The 20,500-nt window shown below is 36.0% G+C and overlaps 2 protein-coding genes across 4 annotated transcripts; both read right to left on the bottom strand.

Annotated features, from left to right (window-relative positions):
* Positions 1-1,174: 1,174 nt before the first annotated feature.
* irf1a (interferon regulatory factor 1a) lies at positions 1,175-10,071 on the bottom strand. 3 transcript variants are annotated; one of them, XM_032559770.1, is made up of 7 exons: positions 9,383-10,071; positions 9,118-9,199; positions 3,492-3,671; positions 3,236-3,409; positions 3,084-3,136; positions 2,833-2,923; positions 1,175-1,979 (listed from the first exon to the last, which is right to left on the bottom strand). In XM_032559770.1, the coding sequence occupies exons 1-7, from the start codon at positions 9,533-9,535 to the stop codon at positions 1,861-1,863; spliced, it is 852 nt and encodes a 283-aa protein (XP_032415661.1). In that variant the 5' UTR covers positions 9,536-10,071; the 3' UTR covers positions 1,175-1,860. The 3 variants fall into 3 exon arrangements, with proteins under 3 accessions (XP_032415661.1, XP_032415660.1, XP_032415659.1); XM_032559769.1 differs by having other exon boundaries at positions 3,236-3,406; positions 9,118-9,217; XM_032559768.1 differs by having other exon boundaries at positions 9,118-9,217; positions 9,383-10,069.
* Positions 10,072-13,792: 3,721 nt separating this feature from the next.
* LOC116718939 (uncharacterized) lies at positions 13,793-18,933 on the bottom strand. The gene is made up of 9 exons (XM_032561243.1): positions 18,640-18,933; positions 18,446-18,557; positions 18,199-18,353; positions 17,964-18,103; positions 17,663-17,825; positions 16,908-17,001; positions 16,730-16,799; positions 15,297-15,370; positions 13,793-15,216 (listed from the first exon to the last, which is right to left on the bottom strand). The coding sequence occupies exons 1-9, from the start codon at positions 18,698-18,700 to the stop codon at positions 14,301-14,303; spliced, it is 1,785 nt and encodes a 594-aa protein (XP_032417134.1). The 5' UTR covers positions 18,701-18,933; the 3' UTR covers positions 13,793-14,300.
* Positions 18,934-20,500: the final 1,567 nt, after the last annotated feature.

Genomic DNA, 20,500 nt, shown 5'->3' on the forward strand with positions numbered 1-20,500 from the left:
TTTCCCTTTTGGGGTTGCTACAGAGAGTCATTGGTTTCCATCCCTATCTTCTGCATCTTCTTCTCTCACACCAACTGCTTTCATGTCGTTTTTCACTCCATCTATAAATGTCCTTTTGGATCTTCCTTTAGGCCTCCTGTCTGGCATTCTATACTCGATATCCTTTTACCAATATACTCACTATCCCTACTCTGTACATGTCCAAATCATGTCAATGTATGCAGTTTTAAATTCTTTAAATGTGTCTTTACTTGAGTGAGTTTTACCATCTGGATCCATGGGGTGCTGTTCACAAGGAAGTGGGCTTTAGTATGTAATGTGGACAAAGTGTATCTACTTCTATTTTGTTATGACTGAACCTCAGTTCCTCTAAGAGCATCCTGTTTGAAGCCTTGAAATATCCAGGCACAGTTTGTTGCTATCTTGTTCTCAGGCTGTCAAATGTGAAAAGAACAAAAGAAAAGGACTGTTTAATTAATCTAAATTGTCATGGAACAACCAGAACATTTGGTGCTTAAGGAAAGTACATAACTCAAACAGTCCTGAAACATTGAGCAGCTGAACACCTGCATTCAAAATTTAAGAGAAGCTCTAATTAATTTAATCTGTAAAGAGTGTGACGCATGTAAGGCCCATTCTGAAATTTTATCAGAATGCCAAATATACCATGTTTTTCTTAATTTTGAGTATTAGTATTAAAATAACTATAAAGAACTACAAGACTGATGATAGCTGAACAAAAAATTTTAAGAATTGACATATTCCCCATTAATTGAGATGATACATATTTTGTAAATTTGAACAGCCAACGTTTCAATAGTTACATAACTGCTGTGGAAAGAAGCCGGTGGCTCTGTCAGGTCATGTCTGATTTGACACCTCTTCTTACTGGATAACTGTAGGGTAACTTTTGGTTACTAAAGGGGCAATTGAAAATGAATTGTTGTGACTAAGCCTTAAACTCACCAGAAGCAAAGAGCATTTGAAGCTACAAAATAAAAGACTGACAGTAGATTATAATGCTGCTCCATGTTATAAAGACCATCTCGTGTCTACTTAAAATCAGAACTCTGTTAAATGAATTGGGAAAAGGCACATTAGCACTTGATATATGGTATAACAATGTAGCTCCACACACAATAAATGTGAGTGAAGGAAAATTCAGCAGTCAAAATTATGCACAAACCATGTTTAATTTTTCATTCATAATTCACAATAAAGGCATAAAACTGGTGGTCAAACTGACATAAAAAAAAACAAAATCAGACAATTCTTCAAAACCAGCAACAATAACAAAAAAACTCACAAAGACAAAGAATCACATTTTTTTATGCCATGCATAACAAAATGAGGCTGAACTCAATTTTCTTTGTAAAAAGAAATTAGAGCAAATTATGAATTGAGCTTAAAAACACAAACACACACATTATTATGTTTCTTGTTTTATTTTCTTGCTCTGACCTAATTGTTATTAGTAAAAACATCCAGAGACCGTCAAAAATAGACAGGAGATCAATACCAAATCCTGCGCTTGGGTGAAATCTGAGCTGTTTACTCTGAAAGCTCTGCTGTGCAGTTGGAGTCTTTTTAATGAGTCTGAGTCATTGAACCAGAGTGAACACAAATGATGACAGCAGCACTAAAGCTTGGCTTGGAACCAGATCCTCTCATTCCAGCGTTCCCAGCACGCAGGCTGATTGACACAGCAATAACGTCTGTTGCTCCCCAGCTTTATTTCATTCAGGTTACTCATTCTGCAGTCAGCTCAACAGAAACAAGGAAACAACCAGAAGTATATAAAGGAAATTGTCATTTAAACAAATGTATGATAAATACAGAACAAAAAGAGAAGACAAACAGCTACAGCATCAGTGTTTGCTGATGTGTGGACCAGTCTGAGAGTTCTTTGATGTAGTTTGGGCCAAACAGATCACTGTAGTCCTCCGTCTGTAGAGGATACGGGTTCTCCTCACCAGCACCTGAGGGGTTCACAATATTAAAATCAGAGTGTTAGCATGGACAATTAAAGGGATTTGATTCAGTCAAACTCTCATTAATATGGTTGCACTGAATAAGGACATCAGGCTTGATGAAAGATGAGCTTGTCTTTTCCTAAACAGAATCAGGATCTCAAAATGAAAGTAAAATGCAAAATTGCCTTTAAACAATGCAATCATATTTTGCTTCATGAATTTATATTTCTTTAAATTTTAGTTGTTTCTTATGCATCAAAACACAAAACTTCTGTTCAAAACACAAAACTCTTTAAGAACAAATTTGATTTTTACAAGATTGACAAATGCAAAACGCTGCCCTGCAGCATGGCAGCAACAGAGTAATGGCATCTTTCCTTTAAATAGTTATTTTATAGTTTAGAAAACAAGATAATATAATATTTGATTAAACTTGATCAGAAATATCTTAAATGAGATTTGAAGTATTTCTTTTTGACTTTTTAAAAAAAAACTTATTCCTTCTGACCTATTGCTGGTTTTCTCAGGTCTGAACACAGTCAAAGTACAAAATTGTTAGCTACTAATTTGTGAATCTTAAAAAAAGACAGTAATTAAATGTGAGGATGTGCTTGGTTGTTTGTAGCTCTAAAAGTGATTATTACTCACAATGCACTTGCTGTTTGGAATTATGAAATAAAATGATAGATTTTTAATAGCAGATGGTTAATTAATTTTATTTTATTGTAGAGTTATTATTAATTAATAGCATATAGCATAATATAATCAAATTTATGAATCAATGACACTTTGTATAATAATCAAATTTTATGAACAGCATGAAACTGAGGTCAAAAGAAAAAAAAAACAAGTGTAGTACATTGCGGTTGTTCCCACTGAGTGTGTGTCCTCCATCCTCTCTGCTCCCATGTCTGGTTCCAGAGGTCAGTGCTGCCTAAATGGTCCATTAGCTACAAGAGACAAAACACTCACTCAGATAAAAAAGACAAAAAACGTACAGGGGAAAAATATATAATGATATGGATCCCGGATTTATAGTAGCTTTTTCAGGCAACTGTTGCTACTTCATCATTTTTTTGTTCCATTTCTGTCGGAAAAATTAGTGCTTACCTTACAGACAGCCTCACTTGGTTCCTGATCCACAGGTTTGGATTCCCACATTCCTGAAACGAAACAATATTTATGAATCTTCTTGAACTGGAGAGACTTTGCATCCTTCAATCTAGGAAAGACAAGGCACTCCAAACAGAGATGTAACTTACCTTGTACTTCAGGGCTGTTAAAGCTGTGTTGTACACAGGTCTCCACCTTATGTGGTGGGTCTGTAACAGGTAGTGCTGTTGTAGGCTGCCAGGTTTGCTGTGAGGTGTATGTGTCATCACTTCTGGAGTTTTCCAAACCTCTCGGCCTCTCCTGCGGCCTGTGGAACAGTCCTGCTGATGTAAAGAGGAGAGCCGGATTGAATTGAGAGAATAACTTTGAAGAAATGAAAAGGATGTAGCAATTTAAGTTGCTTACTTCTCCTTCGTCTGCGTGTTTGAGAACTGGGCAGCATCCTGTAGACTCTGTAGGCGTTGCTGCCTCGCTTCCTGCTGTGCTCCCGCAGTTCACAGATGTCCGGTAGGGAATTCAAGGCACACCGGAAATTTGCTTTCCATGTCTTGGGATCTGGCTTGTCTCTGCCTGGACGGTACTTTCCTGAAACAAATGAAGATAGAGGTAAACATTAGTGAGGGGAGCTTTTAGCACCCATAGAAGACTACGTTTCTGCAAAACACTGATTCGTCCCTCAAATTATTGTCAAAACCAATGTGAATACCTTAACTGATAAGTAAACAAATCAAGAAAATTACATTTTTGTCTGTTCATAAGTATTAAGATGTATTCTTTTGCTAAGATCCGGCTGGTCAGCTGCACAGGAAACCTAAGAAGTGAGGTCAGCATCATCCTGTGGAAACTGACCTAAAGGGATTTGTGCTACTTGTGCTAGCCATGGGGTGGGTAAACAACAGCATAGCTCCATAGTGATCAGTTTCTGTAGAAACTGTATTACACACCTTGAATGTATAATTACTATGAGGAAGCAATTATACGTACAGGAAGAGGTTTGCCGCACACCTGCAATCCTCTATTAATGTCTGTCTTTCCGGGTAGTTACTCATTAGGTGTTACTTTTATGTGTCATTTTATGGAATGACACAAAAACATCATGCATGCCTTTAAAGCAAATTAGTTATTCATTTCCCTGTCAGATTTAGCTTTAAAGTAATGCATCAACATTTGATCACATCTATAACATTTTATCAACATTATCATTTATCACCAAAGATCAATGTTTATACACAGCAAGACAGATATCTGGAAAAATTTGGTTGCAAATGAGAAGAAAAGATTTGATTGTTGTAATACTACAATGTTTTTTTTTATTTAGTTATTGATAAAAATAAAAACAGAAAAATGTGTTAATTTTGAATCTAATCATCCTTTTAAATCTTTTTAATATGTTTTAGGAGATATTTGTCTCACTTCTTATCAGAGACACACTTCTTACTTGAATGAAATACATTTTAAATACGAATCTGGCAGCTTCATGAATAATTTATGGACTAAGTGTAACCACCTCTCCTCAGGCTTTGATTTATTTGACACGACATTGGCAGTTAGAAATAAAAATATTTCTATAATGAAAATAGTCTGCACTGCTTTGTGGACCTTAGGATTAATAGATATAAATATGAACGAATAACGATTAATATGTCTCCATGTTGTTTTCAGAGATCTCATTTCACAGTCTCCAGTTAGCAGAGAAATGAGAGTTTATAATTTTGTTTTATTAGATCAAAATTAATAACATTTTGATCAAAATTAATAACATTTTGATCAAAATTAATAACATTTTGATCTAATAAATCAAAAGTTTAGACCTCTCCTCCATCTCTGGCACTTTTGAGTATAGTATCAATAGACTGAAAAACTTTAGTAGGATTACTGATTGGTTGTTAAAACTGCTGTCTTTGTACATTTTGTGTGTTTATAAATCAGGTTCAAACTGAAATGGCAGCTCTGTATTGTCGGCTCCTCAAGGCTGTGTGCTAGTCACTGTTCTTTATGATCTCAGACGAAGGACCAGGTGTACTTTCTAAAGCTTGATTAACTGTCTAGTTTAATTGACTGTAGTACAAATTACAAAATGGTAAAGTGCCAAATTTCTCTTGGTAAACACAGACAGAACCGACATTATGATGTTCTCCCTAATTACACTTTAATAAGCATATATTTCAGTTTTATGACGTCTTCTATACAACTGAGCAACGGAAATCTGGGTGTTGATTTTGAACAGTTCAACGCCGCTTGAGTATCATTCAAAGAAGCTGATATAAAATCTCTTTTATTGTTTAAGAAATATTTCTGAACTGAGACAGTGAGTGTGAAATGCGGAGATGATTAGACTCTCCTAGATTACTGTAATAGATTTAGCTATTTTATCAAATCAGTTGTAGATCAACTTCAGACCGTTAGGTTCTGTGATATTATCCGGTGCAAATAAAAGAGCTCACATCACTTCAGCTTTGAGTTCTCCAGGCTGTCGCCTGTTAGTCTTAGTTTTGATTTTATTTGTAATACTTGGCGCTTCCATTTCCAGGTCAAAGATTTTTCATCATCCCGCTCATCCTGGAGGCTCCACCTTTTGAGGCAGTAGTGTTGTTTATAGTATTTTGAAAATTTGACTTTCTTAAACATATGACTGAGGCTTTTTTTTAAAGCAGCTGAATATGTTTTTATATAAACAAGTAAAGAAAAGCTCTGCAACCTTTGTTTTATTTAATTGGATATGTTTATTTTTCATTTTTGTCCTAGTACAGTAATTTTGTTAATTCAATATTTTAAGCATGTTCTTTTTTTTTTTTTCTTGTTTTACAGCAGTTTGTGATTTATATCTATTCAGAGTATTAAATAAATAAACTTTATTTTATTTCTTACTTAATTCAATTCTATTTAATTTTAAATATTAATGAATGTGCAGCCTGACACTGTTAACATGGTGAATAATTTAAATATTTTTAAGGAAGCATAATTTCACAAAGAAATATATATTATACATATAATCATCCTGACTAATGGGTCTTACTCACAAGAGGGAAAAGACGAGTAAAACTAAAAATGTGAAACCGAATGTACAGAGACTGAATCTGCGGCACATAAAAAACATTCACTAGCGCCACGGTTGAACGTAACAGAACATTTCAGCGACGTTGGCCTTTCTTGGAAATTTTCTATTAATCATTTGTTTCCTTGAAAGGAACTTGTAGATGCAAACAATTAAAAAAAAATGCAAGGATTGAGAATGCCTTCAGCTCAAGCAGGAAAAACCTCCAACGGCCTGCCAGTTAAATATGCTTTGAACATACCTCCAAGTATGAACAACAGTGAATGTGTGCCCTGTCTGAAAAGACTTCAACCATATTTAGGAAAATATGGATACCCACTGTGGTACTTATATGTGTCAGAAACGAGGTTGCACCTTTGTAAAAAAGCAGGTATTTCTACTTTTAAATGGAGCAGGAACACTTTAGCACAGCATATATTTCCCTGAAAATATCAAATGTCATCAGCTGGCAGACCATCTATCTTGTAAAATGAGTGCAAAGGTGAGACGAGTCCTTTCTCAAATTTAGCACCGCTGTATGGTTTGACTCGGAGTCTCACCTTAGACCTTAATTACAAGGTTTAGGAAAATAATCGCTGTGATCATCAGACTCAGGTAAATAATTGAGATACTTCTTACATTGCAACGTCAACAAATTTGAGTTCTTTCAGAAGCTACTGTTAATGTCTTCAGTCTACATTCTCATGAAAACCATTAAAGATGTACTTTGACAGCAATATGATCACCTTTCACCCTCACTGCAAGTGAACTGCAGCTTTCCCATGATATGACGTGATGCAGATCCAAAAAAAAAAGATTTTCCCAAGACAAAAAGAAAGAAAATATACTTAGATTTACACGTCTGTGCATGTGTATGTGTGATCTTATAAGAAAGGCAGAGTGAGAATCAACCTCGTTGACAGAGCATGACATTTTATAGATTACAAGGAAAAAAATCTGATTTGCAGATTTTTTTCCCCTTTTATTTACTCTGCTTTTTGTATGCAGCAATAGTTCTGTAAGTTGAAAGTATTTTTCTTGGCTGTATACTCATGTTGGCTCTGAACTCTCAATGGGGTCTTGGATGGATTCCACCGAGATCTAAACAAGGGACAAGTGCCTAGTTGTTTTCAAAGAAAGCTAGCCATAATTATTTGCGTCGGTTGTTTATTTTGGGTCTCTATGCAGCTCTCATCAGTTATCTGGAAAAGGGATTTATGACTGGAATGTGGTTCATCAAGAAAAACTGAGCGATAAAGCGACTCTTCAGTGGAAATCAAATCAAAGAGAAACGGTCAACAGGGAAAGATAATCCTGAATGCAAACACCTTTTACATTTTTTTTTACTTTTATGATTTTTACAACTACTTTTTAGCTTTTGGAGGGTGGGGGGTTTAAACTTCTTTTTTTTAACAAAGTGACTGATGTTCTTTCTTTTGATGCCCAACCATTTGGAGATATCTAGATATGAGAAAAGAAACAATCTGCATCAAAATCCAGGACAATAAAAATTTGAAATGTTGAGACGAATGATTCTGTACCTGGACCTTCAGAGAGGTACACTCTTACATAGAATATAGTTATTCTCAACTTCTATTTGAGCTTATATTGTTTTTCCTGATGGAAACCTATCTATGTCTTTTTATTCACCAATATATTGTCATTTTAACAGTTACAAACTTTTTGAATGCTGTTTGTGTTTCTATTTATTAATTGAACTAAAACAGGTTTAAAAACCAAATGAGCAAAAAAAAAAACCCCAACAATAAACAAACAAAAAAAACCCAAGTAATATCTAGGACAAGAGAAGGGAAACCTGTGCATATATAACCAAGAACTATATAATAAGCTTGTCATACTTACCCAATGGAGCGGGAAGAAGTAAAAGCCTATTTATTTCTATCTCTTACCTCAATTTAATTAAATATACAATCTACTAACTCAGTAATTATCAGAAATGTTTGGTATCTACATGCATGTTGTATTTCAGTGCTAAAGGACCAACCAATAAATATTATATAAAATAATATGTAAAAACAAAGTGATCACAAACTAAATCTCATAACATGAAAAAGCAAATTTACAGACACATATTAATACTGCTGCTATTATTTCTAATAATAATAATAAGAAGAATAACAATAAGCCAATTTTGTTATAAAATTAAATACGTAAACAGACAAGAAGTTTAATATCTGATCTTCGTTACGCAAAAAAATTAGATAAATAAATACGATTAGTATTACTTCTACCACTAACAATGATAAGAAAAATAACAATGAAACTATTAGCAACATTAATGTAACACAAAACAAAATAAATAAAGAAAACTCTGTAGCGTACTACATAGATGCGTCATCCGCTTCGTCCCTGTACATTGTGAGTGTTATAGTTTTGTATTTATTTTTAAACTAGTCGATGTTTGGATATTGTTTTGATTCCACATTCAATCTGTTTTATAGTTTGATTCCACTTACAGAAAACCTTGTTTTTTTTGTTGGATCATACTGTTGTGCTGCTCCAATGAAGCAGTAAAACGCACAATGTATTATCAGTTGCACAATAAAAACGAAGTCCAGGTAATATTTTGCGCTTTGGTTCAAATTTAGAAGAAAATACATAAATTCAGCATCATTTTAAACACTCAAAAACTCTGAGCTTGAATCAGAAACATTTATTTACAGCCCTGTGCAATAATTCAGCATTATATTTAAAAATATTAGGGATTGTAAGTATTATTGTTTTCTTTACTAGCAACATTAGATTGTGAAATTATAGTTCATACAGCTTCAACAACAGTAACCCAACTTGTTGCAATAGGTTACATCAAAGAACATTGACATTATCTATCATGACCTTCCACTCACTGTGATGCTAAATCTGATCTTAAATGAGCCAGTAGAAGAGAAGGAAGGTGGAGAACCTGTGGTTCATTGACATGAACAGGAAGACCCAGGAGGTAGAGTAGAAGCAATTTTGAGAGTTTGTGGGTCTTACCTGTGTGCATAGCCCAACTCCTGAAGAGCGTAGCATCCCGGTCAATGCTCCAACCATGGCGAGCTGCGTGTTTCCATGGAATCTGGAAGATGCAAGCTGACTGTCGGACGAGATGAAGTCACATTTTAGTCGTCACGTTACTTAACTTTACGTTTTGGTTAAAAAATGTGATTTCTCCCACAGGAAGCAACATGAACCCAGGTGTGCATGTACATGTCTGTGCAGGTGCAAGGAAGGAGTGTTAGAGTGAGATATAGGAACATACCTGATCCAGCCAGCTGACACCTGGATACTTCCCGGACTGAATCTGTTCCTCCAGCCAAGGTCTCAGTCTCTGCCTTACCGGTTGCTGCATACTGCAGGTCAGCGCTTCAAGTGTGCAGAAAGGTGGTTTGGAAATAGGTGCCACAAGAGACATGGGAGTCCAAGTAGTAAAATAAAAAAAAAAAAGATGTGGGGTGATCAAATCAAGTTCTACTGGAACAACCGTCCTACTCTATCAGAATCTTCCAATCACAGGTAATTTTCATCCAGCTCCTCACACATGTAAACTTGATTCAGCTCCTCCTCCAGTTAAGTTTCCTCAAAAATGGGCTCCTCCTCTTATAGGAAATCACACTGGTTTTCTTTTCTTTTGAAGTTGCATGGAGTGGTTGGATGGGTTTAGGATTGTGTTAATGTATTTAAATAGGCTATGATTGATGTGACATTTTGAAATGATAAGAATAAAATTATACTAATGAAGTCCTGCTGCCACTTTTAAAATTAGTTGGAATCTGATTTTTTTTTCTTTCTCATGAGTGTGTCATAGGTTTTCAGGTGTGAAAGCCAGAGTTAAGAGAGTTTACTGCACCTGAAGTACAACAGTGTGTCCACACAAAGAACACCAGATGGAAGCAGAACAAACATGATTCACGGCAGGCATGTCACGTGAGCCTGCAACAGTGCTACAGAATAAATTAGAAACACAAGAAGTGTATCCACACTGTTCATGGCATTCTAGAGGAGATTGCTGAACTATGTTCCAAAACACATATGAGAAAAGATATTACATAGTATAAATGATTTATCAGTGTAGTATGAATACAAAGACGTGTTGCCCTTTATGTTATTATGACAGTTCTTCAAATTCTGGTCTAAATCTTAATCAAGGCAAAATAGACAAACTTGCAGACTTGTATTTTTACATAATTATTATGTTAACATGGCCTGGATGGATGCAATGTTCTGTATTTCATGGGCTGCTTTGATGTTGTTTAAGGTTTTGGGAGAAGGGGGCGCAGTGGAGTCAAACTATATTTCAATGCTATTGGGCTCTTTAGAGGTGATCAAAGTTTCTTACATATCCAGTTTGTCGCAAATCGGATGATCCATGTGTGATTTAGAGACAATCATATGCATATGGCCAGGGACTGATATTTGCCATTTGATTTGTCCACGCCCACACAGTTCAGCCAGCAGCCAGGTTTGACAGAGTTCATCATCATGTCATTTTATGTCAGTTGGCACAGGATTAAACCCATATGAATCATAAAGTAAAAGTAAAAAATACAGTAGGAAAAACAGGTGACTTCCTGTCGGAAGTGGGTGGGGTTAAGGTGATGTTATCAATTGAACATGACAATGTGATCAGGATTGGTTTGTAGTGAGACATATGAAATCTGATGCAGCTGTGACCTTGCATGTGGACATTATTAAACCTTGATGTTTCATGGCGAATAGTCAAAGTTTGACACTTAGTCACACCCACATGCTTTGATGTACAAAAAATCCTGTGATAACTTCTGACCTTCCATGCCTGAAGACTCTCCTGAGTGATTCTGAAGTCTGTATCCCAATAGCTGTAGGAAGAGTTAGATCAGATACGACTTGTATAAAAAAGAAGAAATGGCGGCTTTGATCCAAAATGGCCGACTTCCTATTGGGTTTGGACCATGGCTCCAAGAGACTTTTTTGTTCGTCCTGACAAGATACATATGTGTGCCATGTTTCATAATTCTGGGTTAAACCATGGCTTGGGGCTGATCATTTAAAAATTCTAGGGGGCGCTGTTGAGAAATTCGGCCACGCCCACCAATGACTGTTATGGATTCCTGTTCGGGGATGGATAAGGATGCATCCTAGTGAGTTTGGTGCAGCTCGGCTCGAAACTGTGGAATTTAGAGCCAAACGTAAGGCAACGTCTTTACCTGTCACTTCGCCGCGCCGCCATGGCCACGCCCTCCACGGAAAACTCTTGGCACTTTAAAGCAAGTGAGACCAATTTGTTATTTGTCATCCAACACAGAATCATCTTGATTAGGTCAAGAGAGCCAGAGATGGAGCTTTCCAAGAAAAAAAAGCACTTCTTGTTCTGAGGGGCGGGGATTAGACGACGTCAGACTATGACGATATAGGACCGTCAGGCATCCAACCAGAATCACTCATGCCAAGTTTGGTGCAGCCCGGCTCGAAAATGTGGAATTTAGAAGCAAACGTATGGCAACGGCGTGCGTGGCTTAAGTGATGTCATCATTTGACCTTTGGGTATTGTAGGACACCCGATGTTGATCAATCACTGAAAGTTTGGTGCCTCTGTGAGTTTTTGTGTAGGAGATATAACAGTTTCGTGTTTCATGGCAAGTAGGCGAACTTTGAGCCCAGGCAAACCCCCCTTCAGCATGCGCAAAACTTTGATAACTTTTAATTGGCCATGCCTTATGAACAATCTGACCAAGTTGGAAGCTGATTGATTGAAATCCCTAGGAGGAGTTTGATCAAATGCTGTAAACGGCCAAAATGGGGTCAAAATCGGAACTTCAATCCAAAATGGCCGACTTCCTGTTTGAGTTGAACTATGACATTAATTGTATTTTCTGTGCATCTTGGGGAGCTCTTGTCTCTACGATGAAGTAAGGTAAATGCAGAGGGTTAGGGTTAGTATAAAAAAGTATAAAATACGTAAATTTTACACAGGCTGTATGCGTCCGCCAAGTTTGGTGAGTTTTTTGAATATGATAAAGACCCCAAAAAGAATCGTAATAACAATAATAATAATAATAATAATAATAATAATAAACTGTATGAAAACAATAGGCCTTCGCAGCGCTGTCGCTGCTCAGGCCTAATAAAAACAATCTCCATCAAGAGGTTTAATCTGCCTTTACAGCATAGAAAAGTGCTTCTGGAAGTGCTTCCATTAAGGACGAATCAATATTTTGCAAACTTTCTATTCTCATGCAGTCGAACGATTGAAAGTGGCGGTTTCTGCACCGTTGCCCCTGTTATCTTACAGAACAAGTTATGAAACCAGTTTGAGCTTTCTGACACCGTATTAAATCGCTTGGAATCATTCTCAAATTACTATATTTTGTTGCTCTTCATAGTGTTTTCTATTTCATAGAGGCAGGGCAATTGACCCATTGCTCTTTTATATTCCATATATTTTTTCTGGCAAATGTAATAAACTAACATTGTGACATATAAAACTATATTTATCTCTGTCTCCATATGTTCTCAGAACTGAAAGGTCTTTGCCTGCTGGAATAGATGACTGAAACACACCAATGTCTCAGCACTTTTACAATTAAAGACAGAAACAGATTCTTGTTGTTTGACATTAGATGCAAAAGAACAACATTATTATATTTAGAGATCAGAAACCTGAGACACTTTTGACATTGACCTTAGTTTTAACCATACATCAGCATGTTGTTACCTTTGCAATAACAACATGGTTTATGTGTTTTAAAAAGCTAAAACTATTATAGGAATTTGTTAAGTCTTGTCTAGATTATTGCAATTATATGTGTGTGGATACATACAAAAGAAATACTCAGCCAGCTTCAAATACTCAAATCTCGATTTAAATACACACCAAGGACAGCACATTAATCCAACAATCATACTCCCGTTGGTTGCAATTTTGGATTTGAGCTTAAGATTTATTTAATTTTTGCTTGTTTGTATTCATTTTTTATGTGTTTTGACAGTACAATGGTAATATGCTGGTGATACTAGAGGATGAGGAGAATGAGGAAGAAATAGTTTGTTGATATGGTTCAAAGCTGTGGAGAGCTTTTACGGAGACATTTTGAGGTGTTGACTGTTACGAAACAAAACAAATATTGTCATTTTTTAATAAAACAAAGTATATATTTTTGCTAATATTTGTAAAAAAAAATCTGTTTATGGTTGCTGTTACCTAATTGCACTTTATAGCAGTTGTATTTTTACATCTTAAAATACTTTGAAAACACGACTGTTGGCAAACTACCATGCAAATAAGGATTTATTATTTGTGCTTTTCAAAAGCATTTTTACTGTTAGATTTACTGCACAATCAAATCCTTACTTGTTAGTGCTAATTTGGTTTCACTGTTGCCCACTACACTATAATCCTCTTTATTCTTATCATTGAGCATCTTTTCTTCTCCATTTGTTGTCGTAAAACATGCTCAGTAATCGTGATGCATACTTCTGTGGAAATGAGTCACCAGCTCCAGAGAACTGCAATAAGGAAGTAATTTCTTAACCCTGAACAGAACAGGCTCTGTTTTAACTGAATGTTTCAGTCACACTCCTCAGTTTTAGTGATTGTTTTTCTTTAAACGGCACAGTATTTAGATAGATTGGTCTTTACCCAGTTTTACTCACATTAAAAAGTTTATTTAAGGAACAAACAGAACACATTAAATTACACAGAAATATATTACTTTATTCTGCTTTCTTCAAGCATTTTCAAAAAAAGAGATGTTGGTTCCAGACGCCGCCGGCTCATAGTTCAGAACATATATAAACGTGATATCTACATATTTTACATTGTGAAAAACAAGCAAAAAAGTAAACAATTTCACACAGCACAAATAAAATCTCCATCACATTAGATAATACGTAGCTAAATGTGTAAGCATGTTCAACTTGTTTTTGTAGTTTTTAGTAAACTTATTAGCCAACTTATTTTATTCTCATTCATGTAAAATACAATGAAACCCTGATGGTGCTGTTTAATAGGACATGAAATGTTAAAAAAGAAGAAAATAAACAGCTATGCTTGAAAACAACTTGACCAATGTCACCCGCTCTACAAATGACATGAAACAGACCCAACAGCTGGCATTGCTACAAACTGGTTCTTAAAGTTGAGAAGGTTTCCTGAAGCTTCCACATTTTGCCATACAAAGCCTTAAGCCAGAGCTGGTGAACTAAACACATTTATAGCCATCAACTACAATTACTGGGGCAGACTTGTCAGAAGAGAGTAAGGTTAAGTGTGGTATCTGCAGCACAGAAGGACTTGGACCATTCCATTTTTTCAAATCTGGAATAAAGCACGGTTGAGGCGTCTGGAGGACTTTCTCGCCTTGAATCACATTCAAACCTTGATGGTCAATGCTTTGGTTTTCTGAAGGCAGAACACCTGGCTGCTCCACTTTGTTTGGAAATGGCTTGTAGTCGTCTGCAACTACAGGACAGTGGCGTGTCCCCGAAGGCAGACTGCTTGAAAACAGCATTTTTAAGAAGTCGGGGTTCGCTTCATCAAATCTCTTGAAGCTGGACGCATTACTGGAGTCAAACCCAGACGAGGTGGCTGTAGTGGTGCCACTGAAAGTGGAGGATAAGCTGCTGTTTTCTGAAAGAGGGGTTTGGTTGGCATCTGCTTTGCATTGCTGATATGACATGTCTACCTGCACAACAGATGAAATATCTTTCTGTGCCGAAAGCAGACCAGCAGGTATCTGTTGGTCAGGACAGTCCACAGTGTCGCTTTTGCAGGAATTTATTGAGTTGTCTGGGAATTCTACTGTAGAACTGTCCTCCTTCGACTGATCTAGGGACTTGGAAAGAGACATAAAATAGCTACGATTGACAATCCCAGAGGATACAGAACTCGGCTTTTTTGATGTGAAAAGAGGCACCATTTTATCTTGGGGACCAGGAGGCTGAAGTGGACCAGAGAAAGTAAAGTGTTTTGATAGGCATTCCAATAAAGCTTTATTTATAGTATCGGAAATGTCGTCCTTTGGCTCAAGTGGCTCCGTCTGACCATAACAAAGATCTGAAGAGCCTCCACTGCTGTTGCCATTCACACTGCCATCTTCTCTCTGTTTAATTGGCAGCCTGAACATAGAGAAAGAGTTATTCAAACTGCCGATGTAATCCCACACAGACAAAAATATCAGCAAATTTGCAGTACGTACATTTGGTCGTCGTCCCTTGAAGGGAGGCTCTTAACCCAGATAGGGGAGGTGGGTTCATGATGAGGTTTGTAAAACTGAAACAAGAAGGATTTATTAAATCAGAAAACAATGTACTGAAGCGTTTGTTTAGCGGCAGCAGAAATAATTGTTGTTTTTACGAGGATGATTATGTAATGCATAGGGATGCACCAATCAATCAGACCCAGTTTCCTTAATTTTGGGTGATTGACCAAAACTAATCCACTGACTTAAACTACCTCTGCAAAGGTCTGAAAATCAGCCACTGTTCCTTTTTGCTCTGCTGTAAGTCACTATATTTAGTGACTTTTGAGACCACACTAACAATTTTGTTTGTTATAAGCTATAACACCATACAGTATCGTCTATAAAAACAAATCTTGTGCTACTTACCATAGTCTGAATCAGCAGTTCAGGCTTTTTAAAGATTGGTGATCATTCAGAAAACTACAATCCGAATGATTAGGGATGTACTAATTACTAGCATGATTAGTACATCCCTAATAATGTTATTTATTTGTATATTGTGTATTTATTTATTTGTCATTATTTGTCGTTGTTTTATGACAATGTGGTTTGTAGCATCATGGAAGTCTCAAACCAGCCAAACATTGACCACAACACGAAGAAACGCACCTGTGAGGAAAGATAGTACTTTTTCTATCATCCAGACTTTTTTGATGTCAGTCATACACTGACTGACTATTCAATCTGTTTTAAAAGCTGTGATACTGTTGTTCCAATAAGAAAGTCTTAGACCAAAAACCAATGAAGTGGCACCACTGTAAAATACTGGCAAAATAGTCTTCTAAGCTTTGACAATTTTATCTATTTTCCTTTTTTTTAAAATGACATTTAAATGTATCAATGCTGTTGTTGCAAAGCAAGTGAGTAGAATATTTTTAAAAAACTTTGCAGATACATGACATCATTTGGTCAATGTTTTGTCTCATTCAGAGTTTCTCATATTTGGAACAGTTTCCCTCCAGTAATAAAAGTGGAAACAGATCATAGAGTTTTAAGTTCTCAGCTGAAACAATGTCTAAAACAAAAACAAATGTGTGAACACTGATGTATACTAACCTTCTTTGTTGTGGAGAATTAGCTTTCTCAAATATACGTTTACATGTTTTTCTTGTTCATACAGAAAATCAGCATAGGTGTCTGTGCGTTTGTGTGACAGGAATTTTAAATTTTAAATTTTGCTGTCTTTTAATAAAGGTCCAACCAAGAACTGGGTTTGGAAATTGGTCTGTGGCTAGAAAACCTATGCACAAAGCAACAGTTGCTCTGTTTTTCACATGTAACATTGCTTAATGTGCTGTCCTTGACAAAATAAATTTGAACTGAACTGGAACTTCAAATGGTTTTTTGTCTAATTCGCTGAAATAAAACAGCCCAAAATGGGGTCTCACCTGTGGATTTCTGACTGGTACAAAAAGTTGTTTCGGTTCCGAGAAACTGTCCCACCACTTCTTCTTCATCCTACAAAATGGAAATGGATAAAGATAAATAAACACAGAGCGGTTAGAATACTGAGCTAACAGAAGCCTGTAATGCACACAATGCAAATATTTTGCTAACATGACTTACTTTACAAAGCAGATGTAAATAGAGACTATCAAGATGACTCCAAAAATGCTAAGGGAAATGATGATCCACAGGAGAAGCGAGTTTGGTGCGCTAGCTGAGAAGTGGCAAGTGAGAAGTCGGTTAGAGAGAGAAACGCAGTTTGTTCACCAGCAGTGACATCTAGGCCTAAAGATTACTTCTGAGTTTATGGGGTCATTAAGTGAGCACAAATCTGATCATAATAAGTTTCGATCGCAGGGATAAGGCATGTCAAAGCATCTTTTACTTTTTCCCCCCCACCACATTTTTGCTCCTTATTGCACCAGTTATCTGTAAACACATTGCATGTAGGGACGCCTCATCAGGAGACTTCAGAAATATTCTGGGTCAGATTAATTAATCTGCACTAGAAAACACACACACACACACACACACACACACACACACACACCCACACACACACACACACAGAGTACACAACTCTGAGGTTTTACTTAAATCAGTGATATTTGAGTCTCAGGATATATAAGATATTTTTAAATGTGCATAGCAAGTTTAAATGTAACAAATTGATTTATTTGACTTTTTTTTTAGGTAATTATTTGACAATTTAAAAGTTTTGTTTTGTTTGACAGTTGAGTAAGCACCTGTCTGGCCACTTTCTATTTTTGAGCACTTAATCTTCTTGCTCTTAAATATTCCCCTTTAAATTTCTACAATGAACAATTTTTACTGAATGAATAGTTAAGATTTGATCACAACATGACAAAACTTACAGGTTTCAAATTTAAACTCTTCGCTTTTGTAGCTGAAATTATGACTGTAGCTCGTGTAGCTCCTCACGCTGACCGTGTAATTTGTATCTGGCTCCAAATCTTGACTATTTATTTGAAAACTCTCTAGTCCATGAGCTGTAGCTGGAGTGATGTCGCTAGAAACCTGGTATGAAAAGGAAAGTATTTCAAGACAAGGTATTGTGTGGTTGGTATTGTTTAAGAACATAGAATAACACAAAAGATACAATTAAAAACCAAGCCCAATGGACTTGGTGATGAGTACTAGGATGTTTGGTCTTACCTTCCACGGGGTTCCATTTTTGGAGATAGTCACTTCAGCGGTCAGTTTATCAAGTAACTCACTCATGTGTGTCTTCCAGTAGACTGTAAAGATCCCTTCAGTTTTATCCACGGACACAATCGTTGGAGTTTTAGGCTTTACTGTGTAAAAGAAAAGGGAAACAGACTTCAGTTTTTCTAAACTACTCCTAGTCTACATTTGGCAGCGTTTTTAAGCGTTGAGAATCTCTACGTACAGCTCTTCAGGACATCGAAAGTTGTTGAATGAACTTCGTTGACCCCTTCGAAGACTTTTACAGAATAAACTCCAGAGATGGGATCAAATGTCGTAGAGCAGCAGCAGAAGCAGCACTGTTCGCTGTTACACTTCTCCAAAGAGCGATTGTATTTGCTATAGAGTACAAAATTATAAACAATATCATAAACAATGTTCTGAATCTCCGTATAAAATTAATCTGTAAATCTTAAAACAAAAAAACTCACTCATATTTATCATCAACGATCAAGGTATATTGTGAACACTCCCCAGTCGGCAAAATATCTTTCACCCCCAGTCGGCAAAATATATTTTCATAGTCGTTGAAACAGTCGAGGTCTACAAAAAGTATTAGATTAAAATGATGATTTTTACTTTATTTTCACAATTACATTGCCAATAAGCCGCTGAACATACATACCAATGGCAGCTTGCGCAGTCGCAAAGTATCCCAAGAAAAGAAGCAGCTGGAAAGAAGCCATGCTCAAACGTGCCGAAAAGTAAAAGTCAAAAACGAGAACATTTAAACTTAGGAAAACTCGTTCTACTATTTCCAATCGACTCCTTAATCAAAACAAAACCGTCCCACGGTGTTATTTGTCGAAAATGACCCTTTCACGCCGCTACCAGAAGTGCGGAATGACCAGAAACGATCGGGGAGGATTTTTTCTGCAGCTGGTGGAAAACTGTTCCTGTATGTGTTGCGCCACGAATTCAAGGGAAGTGCGTCCCACCACTCCCATTTCCTCTAACAGCGGATACTTGCTGAAGCAGAGCATAATCAAAACACATCTACGCTTTTATTTTCATTTTACAACGAAATAAGGTAATATCTATTTAATAAGAGCGCAGGAGCATACAAAGAGCTGGTGAGAGAGCACCTTTAGGAAGCGCGTCGACATCTTACAATAATAAACACAGATGTCGTTATTTGTATTGCTCTCAACTAGACTAAACTAAACTATAACTTCCTGTCTGTTATTTGACTAAACACACTCTGTACCTTTTTGTAGAGACTTAATTCCTCATGAGCCTATTACAAAGAAATAAAGAAACGAAACGACGTATTAGCAAAGGATTAAACTTAGTTTTTGTCTAGCAGCAAAAATATGTATGGAAATATATAACAATTTCAAAAAGATGTATAAATGTGTCATTTTTTAATTCTATGAATACACTTTTTTTTTTTTTTTTACTACAATTGTAAAAATATTTGTCAGTAGAACACACGCCTTATATAATCATTTTTGGTCCTTACATTTAATGTAATATGTTATAATAAACCAGGATAAATCCTGAAAAAAATATTTTCAAAGGATGATGCAGTCCTATACCTATATTCACCCTGTCAGGAAGATAAAAGTAACACAGATCAACGGCTTGTTTCAGCTTAACCCTGTTTTCCCTTTCAAGTTTTACTGAATTTCTCAACTTCATAAAGAGAAAGTCACAATGCTGAAGGTGGGAAGTTTGTGGCCTTAAAACCTTTGTGATCAGATTTCTGTGCACAGCTGCCTTTGACTGCAGGAAATGCATTTAAGTTTCATATAATTTGACTTGGATAAGTCAGAAAGGAGGAGATAGGATTTTTTTTATTTCTATTTCCATAGATGTAAATTAGAAGAACATCTAGACCAGTGACTGTGGCTGTGAGGAAGAGGTTGTATTCATCAATAATCCGACAAATGCAAATGCATGATGTCAAGCAAAACAAACTTTATTTATAGAGCCTTTTTCATACAGTCAGGTGAAGCACAAAGAGCTTCATAGAGGTTAGAAATAGGACAGACTTTTACCCTCTGAAGAGGCCCATATCAAAAAAAGATCAAATCACGCAAAACAAATAATTATACTGACTGTAAAATTGTGAATTTTAAAAGTGAGATAATCAACCAATGAAGATGATCAGAAACTGTAGAAATACAATCATGTAGATTTGCAAGGAAACCTTGCATTTATATGAACATCTTTAAAGGAGAAAAATGTATAACATCTATAAAGGATAAAGTTAAAGAAACACTGCATGTTTCTGAATGTAGTGAACATTCAGAAACATAAATAAAATGCAGAAGGAAAATATTATTTATTTTTCAAGAATGAATATAGGTGTCACAATGAATATATTAATAATCATTATTAATAATTTAAGCAGTAGTAAAACAGTAAATACAAGTAGATACAAAAGTTTAAAGAATTAAAATAAAAAACTATGGTAAACTATAAGCTTATGCATAAATATAAACTTTAACAGCCAAACCAAATAGATGCATTCTTAGTTTGTT

The sequence above is a fragment of the Xiphophorus hellerii genome, chromosome 4 (assembly GCF_003331165.1).
Source record: "Xiphophorus hellerii strain 12219 chromosome 4, Xiphophorus_hellerii-4.1, whole genome shotgun sequence".
NCBI classification, from domain to species: domain Eukaryota; kingdom Metazoa; phylum Chordata; class Actinopteri; order Cyprinodontiformes; family Poeciliidae; genus Xiphophorus; species Xiphophorus hellerii.

Coding starts and splice junctions, on each gene's coding strand:
- irf1a (XM_032559768.1), bottom strand. CDS start 9,535: ATGTCTCTTGTGGCACCTATTTCCAAACCACCTTTCTGCACACTTGAA. Junction 9,218..9,382: donor GTGTCAGCTGGCTGGATCAG/GTATGTTCCTAT, acceptor CTCGTCCGACAG/TCAGCTTGCATCTTCCAGAT. Junction 3,137..3,235: donor TAACAGCCCTGAAGTACAAG/GTAAGTTACATC, acceptor GTTTCGTTTCAG/GAATGTGGGAATCCAAACCT.
- LOC116718939 (XM_032561243.1), bottom strand. CDS start 18,700: ATGGCTTCTTTCCAGCTGCTTCTTTTCTTGGGATACTTTGCGACTGCG. Junction 17,002..17,662: donor AGAGTTTAAATTTGAAACCT/GTAAGTTTTGTC, acceptor GCCACTTCTCAG/CTAGCGCACCAAACTCGCTT. Junction 16,800..16,907: donor ATTTACATCTGCTTTGTAAA/GTAAGTCATGTT, acceptor TCCATTTTGTAG/GATGAAGAAGAAGTGGTGGG.